Source organism: Syzygium oleosum, unplaced genomic scaffold (genome assembly GCF_021117445.2).
Source record: "Syzygium oleosum isolate NSW1041296 unplaced genomic scaffold, Sole_v2.1 Sole_v2.48, whole genome shotgun sequence".
Taxonomy (NCBI): Eukaryota; Viridiplantae; Streptophyta; class Magnoliopsida; order Myrtales; family Myrtaceae; genus Syzygium; species Syzygium oleosum.
The window spans coordinates 64,926-83,147 of record NW_026607532.1 but is presented as its reverse complement, the minus strand read 5'-3'; the positions used below and the strand labels follow the sequence as shown (position 1 = coordinate 83,147).

Genomic DNA, 18,222 nt, shown 5'->3' with positions numbered 1-18,222 from the left:
ATCCAAAATTGGCGCCTATTGAAGATCCGAAGCCTACTGTTGAGGGAGAACAACCAAGTGCGGAAGCCGTTGAAAGGGTTAATAAGGATAAGAGGAAACGTGAGGAGGACGAATTGCTGTGTCGTGGACACATTCTGAATACACTGTCTGATAGATTGTATGACTTATTCACTGAGATGAAGTCGGCCAGAGAAATTTGGAACGCACTGGAATTCAAGTACAAAGCGGAGGAGCAAGGTACCAATAAGTATTTAATTGCAAAGTATTTTGATTTCAAGTTTATTGATACTAAGCCCTTGTTGGAACAAGTCCACGAATTACAAGTGCTCGTCAACAAAATTCGTGCCCTCAAAATTGAAATTCCAGAAACCTTTCAAGTTGGAGCAATTATTGCAAAATTGCCTTCAACTTGGAAAGACTACGGAAAAAGGCTGATGCATAAGTCGGAGGACTTCACCTTGGAGCAAATACAGAAACATCTTCGTATTGAGGAAGAGTCACGTACACGTGATAATTCTGTTTTGTATAATTCCAAGGTAAATGCTGTGGAGAGAAAAAGAAAATTCGGCCAGAACTTTAAAGTAAAGAATGGGCATACATTTAAGAAGACACACAAGAAGAAGAAGGGTTGTTGTTTTGTTTGCGGCAAACAGGGACACTATGCCAAGGACTGTATTCATTGCAAGAGCATATCAAAGGACAAGAACATTCCAACGGTGAAGGCAGATGCAAATTTGGTTGAAGAGAACTATGTGGCCATGATTTCAACCAAGTTTTCAAATATGAACATTGCTGAAATCAATGGTTCGATGGCTATGATTTCTGAGATCAATTCTGCCACTGTCCAATCCGGTTGGTGGTTAGATTCTGGAGCGACAGTTCATGTGTGCAAGGACAAATATTTGTTCAAGCAATTTGAAGAGACTGTCGACACAAATGCTCAAGAGGTCCTGATGGCGAATAATGCTCTTGCAAAGGTTGCTGGCAAAGGCACGGTGGAGATAGATTTCACTTCTGGAAAGAAGATAACTCTTCTTAATGTGTGTGAAATTAGGAAAAACCTAGTTTCTATTGATTTACTTTGTAAAAGGGGGTTTCGGGTTTTGTTTGAATCCGACAAGGTTATCCTGTCGAAGAATGGGCTATTTGTTGGAAAGGGCTATGCCAATGATGGCATGTATCAATTGAGTATCAATAATAATATCGCTACTTCTATTTATATTGTTGAGTCTCTATCTTTATGGCATAGTAGGTTGGCACATATAAATATTCGTTATTTAAAGAATATGAAAAAGTTAAACTTGATAAATTTCAATGGTGACATCGATAAATGCGAAATATGTGCTAAGTCTAAATTAACTAAGAAACCATTTCCTAGTGTCAAAAGAAATTCGAATTTATTGGAATTGGTGCATAGTGATATATGTGAATTCAATGGCATGTTAACTCAAGGTGGTAAAAGGTATTTTATTACCTTTGTGGACGACTGCAGTAGATATTTATACGTTTATCTCATGAGGACGAAAGATGAAGCTTTTACCATGTTCAAGAAATATAAGGCTGAAGTAGAAAATCAATTGGAAAGGAAAATCAAAGTTCTACGTTCAGATAGAGGTGGAGAATATTTCTTGAATGAATTTTCTTCATTCTGTGAAGAACATGGTATCATTCATCAAGTTTCGGCACCATACACTCCACAACAAAATGGTTTGGCCGAAAGGAAAAATCGTTCCCTCAGAGAAATGGTTAATTGTATGCTTTCGAATTCAAAGCTACCAATTAATCTTTGGGGAGAAGCATTGCTTACTGCATGTCATATTCATAATAGAATACCATCCAAGAGAAATGACATAAGTCCTTATGAAATATGGAAGGGTAGAAAACCAAACTTGTCATATCTTAAAGTGTGGGGGTGTTTGGCATACTACCGAGTACCGGACCCCAAGAGAACTAAACTTGGTCCTAGAGCTATCAAAAGTGTCTTTATTGGATATGCTGAAAACAGTAAAGCTTATAGGCTTCTTGACTTAGAATCCAATGTCATTGTAGAATCAAGAGATGTTGAATTCTTTGAGAACAAATGTTCTACAGGTTCTGAAATTATTGAAAATAATTCAAGACCTATAGAAACTCATGTAGATTCTCAAGAGAAAGGAACAAATGATTCTAGAGACATGACTGAATTGAGGAGAAGCTCTAGAGCAAGAAAATCTAAGGATTTAGGTCCAGATTATATTACTCATGTTTTCCTTGTTGAAGGAGATAGAGAAAATAACGTGGTAAATAAATACCCCATAGTATTAAATTTAGAAGACGATCCTAAATGTTTTAGTGATGCTATGTCTTCTAGAGATGCTTCTTTTTGGAAAGAAGCTGTAAATGATGAAATTGACTCAATTATGTCCAACAATACTTGGGTGTTAGTTGATTTACCGAAAGGATCCAAGCCTATTGGATGTAAATGGGTCTTTAGGAGGAAATACAATTCTGATGGTTCTATCCAAACTTTTAAGGCTAGATTGGTGGCCAAGGGGTATAGACAAAAGGAAGGAATAGATTATTTTGATACGTATGCTCCTGTTGCACGTATAACTTCTATTAGAATTCTTTTTGCTATAGCTTCCATTTATGATCTTTGCGTTCATCAAATGGATGTCAAGACTGCTTTCTTGAATGGAGACTTAAATGAGGAAATTTACATGGAACAACCAGAGGGTTTCGTTCTTCCTGGAAATGAAAGGAAAGTATGTAAATTGACTAAGTCTCTTTACGGACTTAAGCAAGCTCCTAAGCAGTGGCATGAAAAATTTGATTCAGTCATATTATCGAATGGTTTCATTCACAATAGTGCTGATAAGTGTATATACTCTAAATTCACTAAAGACTATGGTGTCTTAGTGTGCTTATATGTTGATGATATGCTTATCTTTGGAACAAATATGACTGGAATTATTGAGACTAAGAAGTATCTAACTTCCATGTTTAAAATGAAAGACTTGGGTGAAGTAGATACTATCTTAGGTATTAAAGTTAAAAAACATAGTGGGGGTTATTCTTTGAGCCAATGCGATTACATTGAAAAAATGTTAAATAAATTTCAACATCTTGGTTTCAAGGACATAAGTACTCCATTTGATTCCAGTATTAAATTAAATTATAATACTGGTAGGGCTGTAGCACAACTTGAATATGCGAGTGCTATAGGGTCTTTAATGTATGCGATGCATTGTACTAGACCTGATGTTGCTTATTCTGTGTGCAAGTTGAGTAGGTACACTAGTAATCCAAATATGGAACATTGGAAAGCTATTACTAGAATTTTTGGTTATCTTAAGAGAACTAAAAATTTAGGCTTGTTCTATAATAATTATCCAGCTGTATTAGAAGGATACACCGATGCTAGTTGGATTACAAGTGTGGGTGATAAATATTCCACTTCAGGATGGGTTTTCACTCTAGGTGGAGGTGCTGTTTCTTGGGCGAGCAAGAAACAGACATGTATAACTCACTCAACTATGGAGTCAGAATTTGTTGCTTTAGCGGCAATTGGGAAAGAGACTGAGTGGATTAGGAATTTGTTGTTGGATATCAAATTATGGCCTAGTCCTATGCCTCCTATTTCTATCCATTGTGATAGTCAGGCTACTTTGGCAAGAGCTTATAGTAGTACCTATAATGGGAAGTCTAGACATATTAGCCTAAGGCATGAGTTTGTGAGACAATTGATTAAAGATGGTACCATAACAATTGTCTGCGTGAGGTCAAGTAATAATTTGGCTGATCCTTTGACAAAGGCATTACCAAGAGATATGGTAAAAATGACCTCACAAGAAATGGGGCTGAAACCCTTTAATTAAAATCACCAGTAATGGTAACCCAACCTTTTTTCTAGAACATCACTAGTTAGAAGGTTTAATGGGTAAGAACAAGTTACTGAATGTGATTGTTTGATACTGACGCTAGCCCTAATATGAGAAGTTAGTATCGTCTGTTACGTTTTAGAGGATGAATTGAATTCTTAATGAAGTATAGTACAAACTTGTAATGTGTTAATAGTAACAGAAACACATGATAGATACTTCACCTATATAAGCTTAGGAGTGGTGCCGCTTCTTACGAAAGTTTGGGTTACTCTCTAGAGAGCTCATGAAACAGGATCAAGCACAAGGCCATAATAGTGCGGAGTAATATAGAACTTCTCGCTGAAACAAGAGGTTAGTATATGTGCGGTATGTCCGATTCTATTATTTAAAAGTACAAGTTTAAAGCCGAGCTACTTGTCACTTTGATAGAGTTTTGAGATACTTGCACTAAGTAAAGGTTTAACTCGAAAGAGACCTTTATGCATGTATATTAATCTCACCGAAATCTTGGCTGTATGGTTTTTAAAATTTTTAAAATTTTTTTTTAAATCTTTGTTTTACAAACAAAGTGGGGGATTGTTGGATGTTTGTTTGTAAAACAAACAAAACAATGCTTTTTCTTTTGTCCCACATAGGAAAGTTTTGGGTAAGTGGGCCATTTTAAAACTGTGAGTGTCTTCTTACTCCTTAGAGTGAAGACAGTGGGGTGTGTGCTAGTCCACACAATACCCGCGTGCGGGTGCGCGAATAATTGCGCGATTTTGGCGCACTTAGCACTTAGCACTTTGCGTGGCCGCGGTTTAATTAGCTCTAATCCCTTTATTTTTTATTTTATTTCGTAAGGTTATCTCCTTAATCTTTATTAGTTGAAAGGTTGTTTTTTGTTTATTAAATAATTTTCGAAATTATGAAAATTCGGAATTTTATTTATATATATTTTTTATTTTATTTTATTCCGAATTTTACATGTGTCTTTTCAAGACAACTTTTGGAGATTATACTTGTTCAGTTTTCAACCTTTTCCGAAGGGTTGCATTTGTTCAGTTTGCAACTTCTTCCGAATGAATATCTTTGTTAGCTTTGCAACCTTTCGTGAAGAGTTGCCTATGAAGACCGATTTCTATATATGTCAGTTTTTGGCGAGAAAGAAAATTAATCAATTTTTTCAAGTCTTCTTTCGAAAAACTACAGCCATCATTTTCAATTGTTTTCTAGAGAGACCCTGGAGAAATACTAGAATTGCTATCTAGTATTCTCATTTTGAGACTTTGTTGTATCCTGGAGAATTTTTGCCGGTGACCATTAACAACATTGTGGGGCAAATAAATCCTTAAGGAAAGTGATATCACGCCTCAAAGTCCGACTTGATTGCTCTTTGATTCGAAGCCATTCAAATTTTTCAACATTACTTTACACAATATTTTTCTTCAGCTAGGAACCATGGACCTCCTTCTGGTTTAAGGGGTAATATCACATTTTTATTTTTGACCTTGACCCTGGAAATGTCTGGGATACTACATACAACCGTGATTGTAGACATGTTAAAATTGGTGTTTCCATGGGACATCATATGGTATTCATGTCCTGAATGACGGGATGTTGCACTATAGAGTCTGTACTTTATGCCAAATTAAAAGGCAGGGAGATTTCTATTCTTTTAGAACAACTGAGTTTCTAGAGAGCAGGTAAGAGTTGATGTGTTTATCATGATGGAAGGGACGTTACTGCCTTCCTTTAGACCATCAACAACAGGAAAAAGTGTTACAGAAATTAATTTATAAAGACAATCTCAATAAGATGATTCTACGCAAACTTTTCTTGAGGAATCTTCAGTTCTGTCGGCCAAAAAGAGAGGAACCTCTGGCTTCTGAATTCTCAAATCTCCAGCGCACAATGTGAGAACAGAAGCATAATAACTAAATGCTCAAGACTGAAAAGCTAAACCATGTCAAGTTGCCTTATATCTTAGAACAGAGCAGTGAATTATTGGCTTACTACTTTAGTCGTCCGACTTGCTTACATCTGTTATGACTGCGGGTTCCTTTTGTACTCAGTAATGGCAGTCAGATGCCAGTAGATAATTATGTTGTTGTGAATATGGATGGTTCAAAGCATCATCTACCTCTTACCACAGTATATCAACAACTGCAGCCGATTAATGCTTCTCCTTACACATTCCTTCGGGCACTTTTTGGTCATGAATACCCTGTAAGTTCGCAACGTCTAATGACATTCACTTCTTGATGCAGATGGGTAACTGCGATGTTTCTTGCACCTTGAAGATCTTCAGGATAATCTAGACCTTGCCGTTCCTTCAATTGTGTACTTTTGATGCATTCACTTTGATACAAGTATCTGATACTATACTCTTCTCCCTCTGTTTTTGAAGGTTGGACTGCTTGATGAGGAGAAAATTCTTCCAATAGGAAAGTATGTCAGTGCCGTTGGCCATTGCTTTTTGAAAAATGGAATTCCGGAGATCAAGCCATGCAATGATCTTCCTTATTTCCTGTGAGTGTTCCTCTCACGGTGATGGATGGACATTGGATTAGTCTTGATGCTTGCTTGAAGAGATTCTTTTCCCATTTGTGGACTTATTACCCATGTGCACTTTTTTCTTTTATAATAAATCGACCCATGTGTGCAAATTTATTCTCTCTAATTTTGGTCAAGGTTTCTAGAAGGATGTGAAATTGTAGTGAATTTCCTGTTTGGAAGTCTGTCTGGTTGCATTTTGCATAACATGGAGAGTTCAACAGTCTTGTGATTTCATGGATTTTTGGGTGATCTGCACAACCGCCTATTATTCTAGTATTTCTCCCGTTACCTGTCAAAAGAAATTGTGGCGCCTCTCCCTTTGATGCTTGTCATTTGTTTGAGTATGAATTGTTGTGTAAACGAACAGTCCGCTTCACATAACTCAAGTTGTTAAGAATTGACCATCTTGTATCTCCCTCTCGGGTAGTTGACATAATTATGCTTTAGGGTCTATTACTTGGATTTTGCACTGGCAGCCCTTCCTTGACAGTGTCATTTACTATTGAATGGACTGTGCTTTGACATTTTTCAGTACCGAGTTGACAAAAGATCAGATGGTGATTTATCATGCCTTCCGGACAAAGATACTCTTCTGGAGTAGTAATCTTCTTGGATCAGCATCAATTGGTATCCTTGGATTTGCTTTTGTAAGGTTGGTTGCTATCAACCAAGTAATTTGTCATCCGTATTCTATATCCTGTTGACTTCAAGATGTGATAATCTTTGACTTTATTGGACTTATGCTGAATATTCTTTCCTCAGAAATTGGAACAGATGGAAAGAGTGGAGGCAGCGTAGACCAAATGATCAGCAGCAGCAGAGCCATGCTGCAGTCGACGAGCTCAACACTCCCGTTTCAGAGGATGATGAATCGAGAGATGTACCAGATGGGCAGTTTTGTGTAATTTGTCTAATGAGGAGGAGGAGATCCGCTTTTGTTCCATGCGGTCATCTCGTGTGTTGTCAGCAATGTGCATTATTTGTGGGACGGGAGGTTTCACCAAAATGCCCTGTTTCTAGGCAGACGATCTCCAATATAGTCCGGATCTATGATTCTTGAGTATATTATTGGGTTCTGTTTCTTTTAGTCTAAGGGTGGGAAGACGTAATTGTTAGCTTTTCTTCCTTAAAATATTCTTAGAAAAAGAGCATGCCCATCCTTTAATAGAGAGACCACTGTGAACCTACGTAACACCGACGCGTGACACGATACGTGACACGTTAGGACATGTTGCATATTAAATGTATATTTTTATATATATATGACAAATTAATTTGATTCAAATCTACAAATAGATAAATAATAAAAAGAGAGACTAAAATGAATTTATGCTAAAATCATTAATCCACCATTTCTTAATATCATTCATTGTTTCAATTTGATAAATTCAACTATATTTCATTTCAATAATTCATAAAACTTGGAAAAAATAAAACGTGTATCCGGCCCGTTGACCGCGTGTCGGATGTCCGACACGCGTTGACCACGTGTCTGGAGTGTGTCCAACACCGACACGGTGGACGACTGAAGGTGTCGGTGCTTCGTAGCTGTGAATTGGTGATTATTTCTTGCGTAAACTAGTAACGATGCTCCGTACGTATCTCCTACCGTGAGTACACTGTTGTTCTGTAAATTGAGCCTTGTTAATTATTTGGACATTTACTAGAAGGCAAATCAGGAGGATGCAATTCATGCTTATGATTGGTAGACCTGTTAAACGGGTGGGTCGGGTCGGGTCGGGTTTGGGTCGGGTCATAAATGGTCCGACCCAAATTGACCCATTAACCCGTTTATGACCCATTTATTCATAGTGTAAATATCTCGACCCATACCCGACCCGACCCATATTGCTAAAACACTTTTATATTTAACATAATCTAGGAATACTTGTTTCTTATGATTTTTTTTTAAAATTATACTGCTAAAACATTTTATGCAATACAAAACTAGTGAAAATTTTTTATAGTTTTTTTTAAAATTGAGGTTCTATTTGTTTTACGAAAAATGTGACATTTCTAAAAAATATTTTCCATAAAGAATTTTTTTTATTTTCTAAATCGAATTTTTAATTATTTTTTTATTTTTCTTTTTATTTTTTTCTTTTTCCCTTATTTTTGGCCGATCGCCGGCCGCTGTGGCCGGCGACCGACCACAGGCGAGGACGAGCTCGCCGGAGGCCGGCGAAGCTCGTTCTCGCCGATCTGGCGAGGCCGAGGCCTGGCCGGTCTCAGGCGAGGCTGGAGCCTCGCCACAGGTCGGCGAGGCTGGGACCTCGCCGGGATCGGGCAAGCCTCGAGGTCGCCGGAATTGGGCGAGCTCGAGGCTCGCCAGATCGGCGAGGCTCGAGCCTCGCCCGAGGCCGGCGAGCTCGAGCTTCGCCGGCCTCCGGCGAGGTCGTCCCGCCCCGGTGGCCGGTTGCCGTGGCCGACCACCGGCCGAAATAAAAAAAAAAGAAAAAGAAAGAAGAGAAAAGAAAAAATAAAAGAAAATGAGAAAAAAAATAATTACATTTCGATTTTTTTTAAACATTTTTGTAAAGAGGGAGAGAGTGTGTGGATGGGTTTAGTAGGTGGGTTGGACATGGGTTCCAAACTCAACCCATTTAGACCCATTTATCTTTAAACTTTAAAATTTAAAACCCATTTAAGGTTGACTCTTTAAAATTAAAGTGATCCATATATGACCCATTTATTTTTAAATGGGTCATATATGGGTTTAAGACCCATTTTGACACCTCTACTGATTGGACATGAATACTGATGGCAAGCGCGCATGATGTTGATCTCTTCCTCATCGCATGGAGAAGGTTGCACTTAGCGCCTTCTTTCTTCTTGTTTTCCAGCGCCTTCATTTTCTTTTTCAAGGGGAAAAAACATTAGACAGGCGAATTGCCTTTTCTTTTTCTGCCTGTGAAGACTGACGAGCAAAATCCATCAAGTAACTTGCGGGGCATTTTTTTCCAATTTTAGTTATTATCTCGTCTTTTGCCTCAACGGACTGGTTTAGTTCTCAACATTGCCAAAAGAATCAGATGATACGTTCGAACAAGCAATGTAAAGAAAGAATATTTGTTGATTCAACTTTGGCGAAAGCATAATCAGCATCAGTAACAACTCAAAAGCATTACCGAGAGCTTTGTGACTGGCAAACTCTTGTGGCAAACTAGCTTTTGATGTTGCTAAACCCCTTATGCGAAAGTTTTCAGCTAACTTCCTTGGCTCTGGCATGGATAAACTCGGACTCTCGCTGTCAAGTATGAACAAATGGCTGAAAATGTCACTCTCACTGACAAGAAGACTAATCAGCATGCACGGAAGGTGGCGTATCGCAGTTATCAGATTAAGAATAAGCTTTTACCATTTTGATCACAGGTACGTATCGCCCTTTGAGTGGAGCTGAGTAGGCTCACGCACACCATATGGGCTGGTGACATGGTAGTTTACGATAAAAATTCTCTCCGGTGTGATCAAAACTATTTGGTCCTAAAGCTAGAGCGTGAAACGGATCATGTTAGAACTTGTTTGAAGGATAAGCGTTTACAAAATCCAGTCTCCCTTTTTAATTCGATTTGATTCCCTGGTGTGCCTTCTGAATCGGCTTGTTTTTAGTACCCAAAGTTCTGAAAATGCCCAGTTGCATGATAACACTTTTATCGGATCTTCTATCGCTCTTTTTCTTCGTCGCGGTTTTAAATTCGATTTGCAATTCCCGTGCGTGTTTTTGCATTTAACATCAATAATTTGGTAACTAAACATGAAAATGCAAGACCTATGAAGCTTTAGAGTAATTGAATGACAAACCAACTCACTCTCTCATGCGGGAGCATCTTATTTTATCGAACAACTCTCAAGCTCAACTTAGGTCTCAGTGTTTGACTAAGACCGGTCCTTACTCCTGCAAGTAAAGGCCAATTTAGGCTATAGTTTGATTCGATGGGTTCAAGGTCGAAGATGTCGATTCTATAAAGGAGTTGTTGATTCAATGGACTAGTTATCGATTTCATGGTTGCCAATCAACTATCAAGATACCAATTTACAATTTTATTGTCAACTTCGAGACTCCTAATTGATTATCTAGTAATTAGAGGTTGTTCTGATCGATTTCCTTAATGTTGGTTGATCTTCTAAAGTGGTTTTTCGGCTTCCAAGGCTGGTGGAAGAATTTGGAGAGTCTAATTTAAATTATTTGCATCTAGTCCTAGTTAAATGCATGTAATCCTACTTATTATGCATCTTAATGGTAATGTGGGTTACAAGTCAATTTTAAGTGTGTTGTCAGTTTGAAGAGTCATAAACATATAACGATTCATAGAATTGTTGTGGTTTTTTAGAATTCTAAGAGTAATTTTTTTTTTTGCTTAATTAGAGTCCCTCTTTAAATAAAGGTGCAATCTCATTTTGTACGAACAAGACTTGATAATTTGATGAATATATATAATTTTCATCAAGGGAATGAGTTTCTATCTTGGGTTCTTAATCCAATTTATTTGGTGATGAACCAAAAGTTCTATATTTTTTACTGGTGATGTTCCTTTAGGTCTTGATGGTGAACTTTATCCATCTCGAAGTCCTTTATCCTTAACTGGTGGTATTCTTTTAGCCATTAGTGATGAACTTTATCTTTACCGTTCCTTACCAAAAAAAAAAAAAACTTTATCTTTACCGTGATCGCCTTCTATCAACTTATTGTCACTCAAAACACATCCTCGTCACACATCTCTCTCTCTCTCTCTCTCTCTCTCTCTCTCTCTCTCTCTCTCTCTCTCTCTCTCTCTCTCTCTCTCAATTTTAAATTCATGTAAGATAGGTTTTTTCTTGGTTAGGCAAAAGAAAAGATATTCTCACCCAGTCATTCACACATTGAGATAAAAAAATTTCTAAAATGTGTAGTAGTGTATTGACTAAACTATAAGAATGAAAAAAGCACGGACAGGAACATTGAATAACCATGGAAAAAGGTGAGGAGAATAACTTATTCTCCAAGGAAGTGCACTCCCAAGATTGGGACCTCAACACTTAATAAAAGGTACATTGAAAAGATTTACTATAGATTTACTTGGGGCGCAAGGTGTACAATTTCGTTGGATCAGGGAACGTAAAAGAGTTTTCTGCTATCACAATCTTGCCTTTCGAGTTGACGCTAATGGGCTCTATTTGAATCATCTCCCATCCAAGTAGTCATGGCCACGGGCCGGTTTCGGCTCGGAACCGGCCCGGTCAAACCCGGGCCCGGCCCGTTGACAAGGCCCGCGGTTTGGAACCGGAACCGGCCCGTGCCCTACGGGCCCGATTTAGGTTCCAGAAATTTTTGAACCGGCCCGGAACTGCCGGTTCCGGGCCCGGTTCAAAAAAAAAAAAAAGAAGAAGAAGCTGCAGATCTGGCAAGGGTTCGACCTCGCCCGACGCCGGCGAGGTCGAGCCTCGCCAGATCTGGCGAGGGTTCGACCTCGCCGGCCTTAGGGGAGGCCGGCCTCGCCGGTGCCTGGCGAGGTCGAGCCTCGCCGGCCGTCGGCGAGCCGGCCTCGCCGGTTGCGAGCGAGGTCGACCTCGCCCGACGCCGGCGAGGTCGAGCCCTCGCCGATCTGGCGAGGCCGACCTCGCCGGTTAGGGCGAGGTCGGCCTCGCCCAACGCCGGCGAGGTCGAGCCCTCGCCCGACTCCGGCGAGGCCGGCCTCGCCCGGCTCGGCCTAGGCGGCCCTCGCCCGCGACGCCGGCGAGGGCGGCCTCGCTTGAGGCCGGCGACCTCCACCGGCCCCGGCTATGGCCAGCGGAGGAAGAAAAGAAAAAAAAAAGAAAAAGAAAAGAAAAAGAAAAAAAAAACAGAAAAGAAAAATTATGAACCGGCCCGGAACCTTCCGGTTCATACTTGGCCACGAACCGGAACCGCCGGTTCCGAACCGGAACCGGTCGGTTCCGAACCGTGGCCATGACTACATCCAAGAGGGGGAGGTGGAACCACAACAAGTTGGTGCAAGCCATCGTGCAGAATAATAGCATGTCACGCAAGTCATTCATTTGGGATTGAAGGTGCGTAATCCGAGCATCCTCTCTGTTGGAAGCCATTCCTTCAATTTGGTAGTGCGACAATGTCCTCTTGATGTGACAATATACCTTGAATTAAGAAAAATTGACAATATGTACAACAACTTAGGAAGATCTGTCCAATGGTCAATCGGCTATTTTGTCAGCAATGAAAAATTGTTAATTTATGAAACATTGAAATTATGAACTTTGAAATCATTGATTTAAAGTGTTTTTCAAATTGTACAATGATTGACTTGCTTGTCATAAAATGACGCGAAAATATGATAAATATAAATAATTTACGTAATAAAGTAGGGAGAAGGATACTGAAGGTGCAAAAAATTATGTACAGCGCTCACTTTAGTGCCAAAAGCTTTTTCTTGATCATTTAAGTGCCAAATTTTTTGAAAAATGCTCATTTCAGTGCCAACTCCGATCTTTTGGCTAGAAATCTGACGTGGCTTTTTTTTTATTAGTTTCTTAAGCCGATGTGACTCGCCGGAGAGTTCAGTTAGCATCTAAAGCATAAAATAACCTCGTCTAGTAGCTTTCCCCCGAATAAGAATCTTAAATCGTCAAATTAAAAAAGAATCCCAATTTCAAACCCTAAGCTGGCCATTGGATTGGCCGTCTCGTGTCTTACCCGATCACCCAATCTCTCTCTCACCCTCCCTCTGTTTCTTTCTCTCTACGTCTCATTTGAAATGAGTATGCTGCTATTTGTTTGTGACTACGATTCGATTGTTGTTTCGTAGAAGACTTTGGATTTTTCTCTTGTGGCTTGCGATAATTAGCAGAGAATGTGTATTGCCGTGGCGCGACGAAGGTGCACCTATCGCCGAAAGGTGATCTCTGCGAAATTGAGAAGGGGAAGGTGGGCAGTTGTAGTTCAACCTTCTTCCCATTGAGCTCTTCAACAATCATCTTCCCCACATTCCTTCTCGCTCTTTTCTTCTTCTTCCTCCCTCAAATCCCCGTTGTGTTCTAGAACATTGAATAGCTTCATTCTTCTAATAACTAAGCAACACTGAAGAAATAAAAAACCCAGCTCCATCATCAGAGTAATTTCCTCAAACACCTAGTGGGCATGGCAAGGAGATAAATCAAGAACAGAGGAAGTGGACAAAGGATTTCAAACAGACCGAGACGTGAGAGCAAGCAAGGATAATAGACATGGAGTCGGTCTTGGCGTGTTGGAATGCGGAGACGCAGAGATGGAAAGCCAATACCACGCCTTGCTTCAAGGGATGAATGTATGGGAAGCCAAGCCCAGCCTTCCTGTACTCCATCTTCAACCTTTGTTAGGGCTAGTTCCACACGATCTTCAAGCCCTCGCCAGAGGTTCCGTCGTCAGTGATGATGGTCGCCGCCGTCATCTCTCTCTCTCTCTCTTCAACTTCTGCTTCCTGGTTCTGGTGAGCTAGGAATGGAAAGCATGCTGTGTGACGTTGATTTGGACGTCCGAGCCACGTAGGCTGTGCCACGTGGTTTTTGTAGTCCACATGGACTATATATTTAAAAAAAATTGCCAAGTCATATTAACAAATTAATTATAAAGGCCATGTAATCAATTTGGCCGGAATTTCTCGCCGTTGGCAGTTAACTGATTGTTTTTTTTTCGATTTGGTACTTAAGTAAGCCGGTGAAAATTTTTGGCACTTATAGTGTTCTTCTCCCTAATAAATTGTGTAGGAAACTTGCTTTGCCAAGGGAGAATGACAATCGCATAGACACACACACGAGACATGAGATTTAACATCTAAACTAGAATGCTTCAAAATGGAGTCAAGAGGATGGTTCGACAAGTCGCAATTTCGCGTACAAGAGTTGAGTCCTTTTAGCTCCTGCTCAGTCAAAAGGTTATCCTAGTCACGCAATTTCGCGGACAAGGATAAATACTTTTGACACCAAGAAAGAACTTTCGGGGTTGAGAAGCGAAACCTCTACTACTTGGTCTCACTTTAAGATCATATCCCTCAACACCTCCCTACAAAATAAAGGTTAGCAAACACTTAACACTTGATGTTAGCGGTGTACCTTGTCTTCATACTGTCAAAGAATAATATTTATGAAAAAGAGAAACTTCATGCCTAAGTCCACTATTAAGCTTAATTCAAATCTCCAATGGAATTGCCAAGCTGCCGCGACCTTCTTAATGATAAAACAACTAAGTGAAAGCTAATGGACTACTAAACGTAATGAAGGTTCCTCTCAAGAGGCAGCTGCTTGCGTTTAGCATGGACACTCCCAAGTCCTACCAATCACAACTTAGCACTCAATTTTTAATGTAATTTCCTTACCTTTTGGAGCCGCCATTAATCAATTATGGTAGATTTAAAACCCAAGTAAATTTTGGGAGAATATTTGACTTCTACGAACCATAAATTCAACGGATTCGAGGACTTGATTATGCTAGATTAATCTAACGCATTTTTTATACTTTTCTCTTTATTTTCAAAATTAGTTTTGCAAGCAGACTTGATTGATTTTAAACCTAAGCCTATAATATGTAAGAGTAATCATGCAGATACGTAATCAACAATAAAACGCTCAATAAACTAAAGAAAAAAGTAAAATGCTAAAAATAGGGCTAACCTTAATGTAAACCAAAGCATAACCATACCATGGTTAGTTTTCCCAAATATCTTAATTTGAAATGCATGCCTAACCTAAACATGATTTCTAAATGCTTATGAAATTTTAGCTATGCAAATAAATGGGGAAAAAGAAATCTGATTTTTTCGGAGTAGAATTGGCTATATAGCTATGCAAATAAATGGGCAAAAAGTCTAAATAAAAAGAAGAAAAAAATGATGAAGATTGAAATCCACTAATGCATAAATAATGCAAATAAAAGATAACTATGTGGAGGTGCATACTAAAAAAGTAGTAATAAAGTACAATGAGATGGATATATAGGGAGAGGGGAAGGGTAAAATGTTGAAAAGGTGGAGTTGGAAAGATAAAACCTACTTGCACGTTTAGCCGAAAAAGTATAAAAAAAGTCATAAATTCATCGCATTAGTATCAATACAGTCACAAACCTTTCAGGCCAATTAAGTCTTAAACCTTTGCATATTTTGTCGGGAAAATTTCAAATAAGGGCCTGAAGTGCCCTTATTTTCTCAAATAAAGGCCTGAAGTGAACATTATCTCAAAAAAGGATTTGAAGTGAACAAATTATCTCAAATAAGGGTCTGAAGTGGCCAAATTGTCTCAAATAAGGACCTTTGGCTGGCCAATGATCATTCCGTCGTAAAAAAAGGGCGTTTTAGTCAGAAAAATTATAAGTATATATTTTTTTTACTTTCCTTTTCTTTTCCTTTTTCTTTTTTCCTTTTTTGTTCTTCCCTCCCAGCCATCATTATGCCTGACTGACGACCTCTACCGGCAAGGCCACCCTCGCCGGCGTCGGGCGAGGGTTGCCTCGCCTAAGTTGGGCAAGCGAAGGCAACCCTTGCCGGCATCGGGCAAGAGCCATCCAGCCTACGTCGGGCAAGGGTCACCCGACACCGGCGAGGGCGGCCTCCACCTGAGGCCGGCGGAGGTCACCGACCCTAGCCAAGAGAGGAAAAAAAGGAAAAGGAAAACAAAAAAAAAAGTAAAAGTAAAAAGTAAAAGATGAAAATACCCTTTAGTCGTTGAGGTCAAGTTCTTATTTGAGACTAATATGGCCACTTCATGTCCTTATTTGAGGCAAGATCCACTTCATGTCTTTATTTGAGAAAATGAGAGCACTTCATGCCCTTATTTGATTCAAGCCCTTATTTGGAATTTCTCCTATTTTGTCAATTGAGTCCATCCGGCCAAAGAAATCGCTGATGTATACGTTGAATGTCCTACGTGGCATGGCCGGCACTGACGTAATTTTTTTTTAAATTGAATTTTTACATTTTTTTGTTATTTAATTTTTACACTAGGCGAGGGCTTGCTAGCCCTCCCTAGCCAAAATAAAAGGGCAAAAAAAAGAAAGAAATAATAACAAAAAAAAGAGCAAAAATATTATAAAAATTCAAAAATTACTTAAATATTATTTAAAAATGTCCATGTCAATGCTAACCATTCTACATTGGCCATGCCACGTAGAACGGCCGCGTCCACGTCAATGATTTCCAGTCAAAAAATGGCTAGATGAACTCAATTGGCAAAACAAGAAAAGGTTTATGACTCAATTGGCCCAATTAAAAGGTTTAGCACTGAATTGATATTAATGCAATAAGTTTAGAAAATTGTTACAAGTTAGAATTGGATCAAGCGAATCAAACGCTCGATAGAGTTTTATCTATCATTTCCTTTTAACTAATCATCACAGTTATAATTAAGTATGCAACGTTTTGATGTGGATATCACCAAATATTTTTGGACATGTATATCCATTATATCCTAATGTGAAATGAACGAGAACTATACATCCTTACCTTATCCTGATAACACATTTGCTCAGAATTTGGAAGCTTGAAATGATGACTGTGTGCTCATGCCCTATGTGATCATCTATTTGAAAGTTCCAACCAAGGAGTAAATTCTCTTCTACGTATAGTAACAATTTGATTTTAAGGATTACAAATAAAAATAAGGGAAAAACCCACAAAATACCCCAAACTTTGTCTTATGTGACACATTTACCCTAAATTATTTTTTATGACACAAAAAACTCCTAACATGTACGCATGTGATACATATATCCCAAATTTTTTTCTGTGACACCAAAAACCTCTAACTTATACCTCTGACACATTTACCCCAACTTTTTTTTGTGACACCAAAAGAGCCAAACTTTGTTTCTGTGACACCAAATTTTTGGGGTAAATGTGTCACATAGATAGAAGTTTTGGGTAAATGTGTCACATTGTACAAGTTTGGGGATTTTGGTATCAAAAAAAAGTGTAGGATAAATATGTCACAGTAGGCATAGTTTAGGGTTTTTGGCGACTTTTACCCAAATAATACATAAGACCTTAACTTTCAAGGGATCAACATTCTTATTGTATTGAGTAATTTTCTTGCACCCTCACTAATTTTCCTTCCAATCAGGATTTGTCGTTGTCCCGTTTAATACAATGAGTTATCTTTCAATAAAAGAACACGCGTTTTGATGTGATTAGTTTCGATGAATTTTAATATCCCGCTCAAGTTTACAGCCCCATGCCTAACAATCGATCGAGTGCGAAGTAAACATAGAGTTTAAAATCATATCCGTACCATATACTAGGCCCGATTGCCCTTATGGAACCTCTCGAAACTTGAAGCTTGTCCAAATTTCACGTCTTGTAAAAACTTGATTCGTATGTGTATCGTTGGGAAGGATGATGCATGACCCACCTAACATGCAATTTTCAGGGCAAAATAAGAAGCCAAAGAAAGGAAACCCTAGACGATGGCAATGGTGGAGAATAAGACGGACTCCCAGGCCGATTGCGCAAAGAGGGCTCGTGGGATGTCAGCATTGACGTCATGTAAAATCCACCTGACCGGACAAATTCACCCGACGCCTGTCCATAAAATATCCAAAAGACATTATTACAGCCAATAAAAAGGTATCTAAAGTTGCTCCTCCATGCCCATTTTTCTCCGTCGCATTGCGTCGCCTGCGCTCATTTCGCTGCCGACCCTACTAGTCCGCATTCTCTCTTTTCCTCTCTTCCGTGAACGATTCATCATTGGACTAGCATTGGCATATCAAGGGCGTGGCTGTTAGGGACGAGTTTAGGCCCACGTCAAGTTTCTCTAATCTTTCCCTTTCATGTTGAGTGCATACAAGAGTAAACCTCACAACCCGTGATCTTCCCTATTATAG

General features: G+C 39.1%; 1 protein-coding gene, 1 long non-coding RNA gene and 1 other non-coding gene across 3 annotated transcripts; 2 read left to right on the top strand and 1 right to left on the bottom strand.

The window, feature by feature from the left end:
* Positions 1-5,286: 5,286 nt before the first annotated feature.
* LOC130136695 (E3 ubiquitin-protein ligase SPL2-like) lies at positions 5,287-7,488 on the top strand. Its single transcript, XM_056306817.1, has 4 exons — positions 5,287-6,071; positions 6,253-6,374; positions 6,934-7,053; positions 7,164-7,488. The coding sequence occupies exons 1-4, from the start codon at positions 5,931-5,933 to the stop codon at positions 7,459-7,461; spliced, it is 681 nt and encodes a 226-aa protein (XP_056162792.1). The 5' UTR covers positions 5,287-5,930; the 3' UTR covers positions 7,462-7,488.
* Positions 7,489-13,215: 5,727 nt separating this feature from the next.
* Positions 13,216-13,362, top strand: LOC115662504 (small nucleolar RNA snoR135). The gene has a single exon (XR_004003264.1). It is a non-coding gene; the product is annotated as a small nucleolar RNA snoR135 (small nucleolar RNA).
* A 40-nt stretch (positions 13,363-13,402) lies between these two features.
* On the bottom strand, positions 13,403-13,870 carry LOC130136697 (uncharacterized). Its single transcript, XR_008815475.1, has 2 exons — positions 13,568-13,870; positions 13,403-13,442 (listed from the first exon to the last, which is right to left on the bottom strand). It is a non-coding gene; the product is annotated as an uncharacterized LOC130136697 (long non-coding RNA).
* Positions 13,871-18,222: the final 4,352 nt, after the last annotated feature.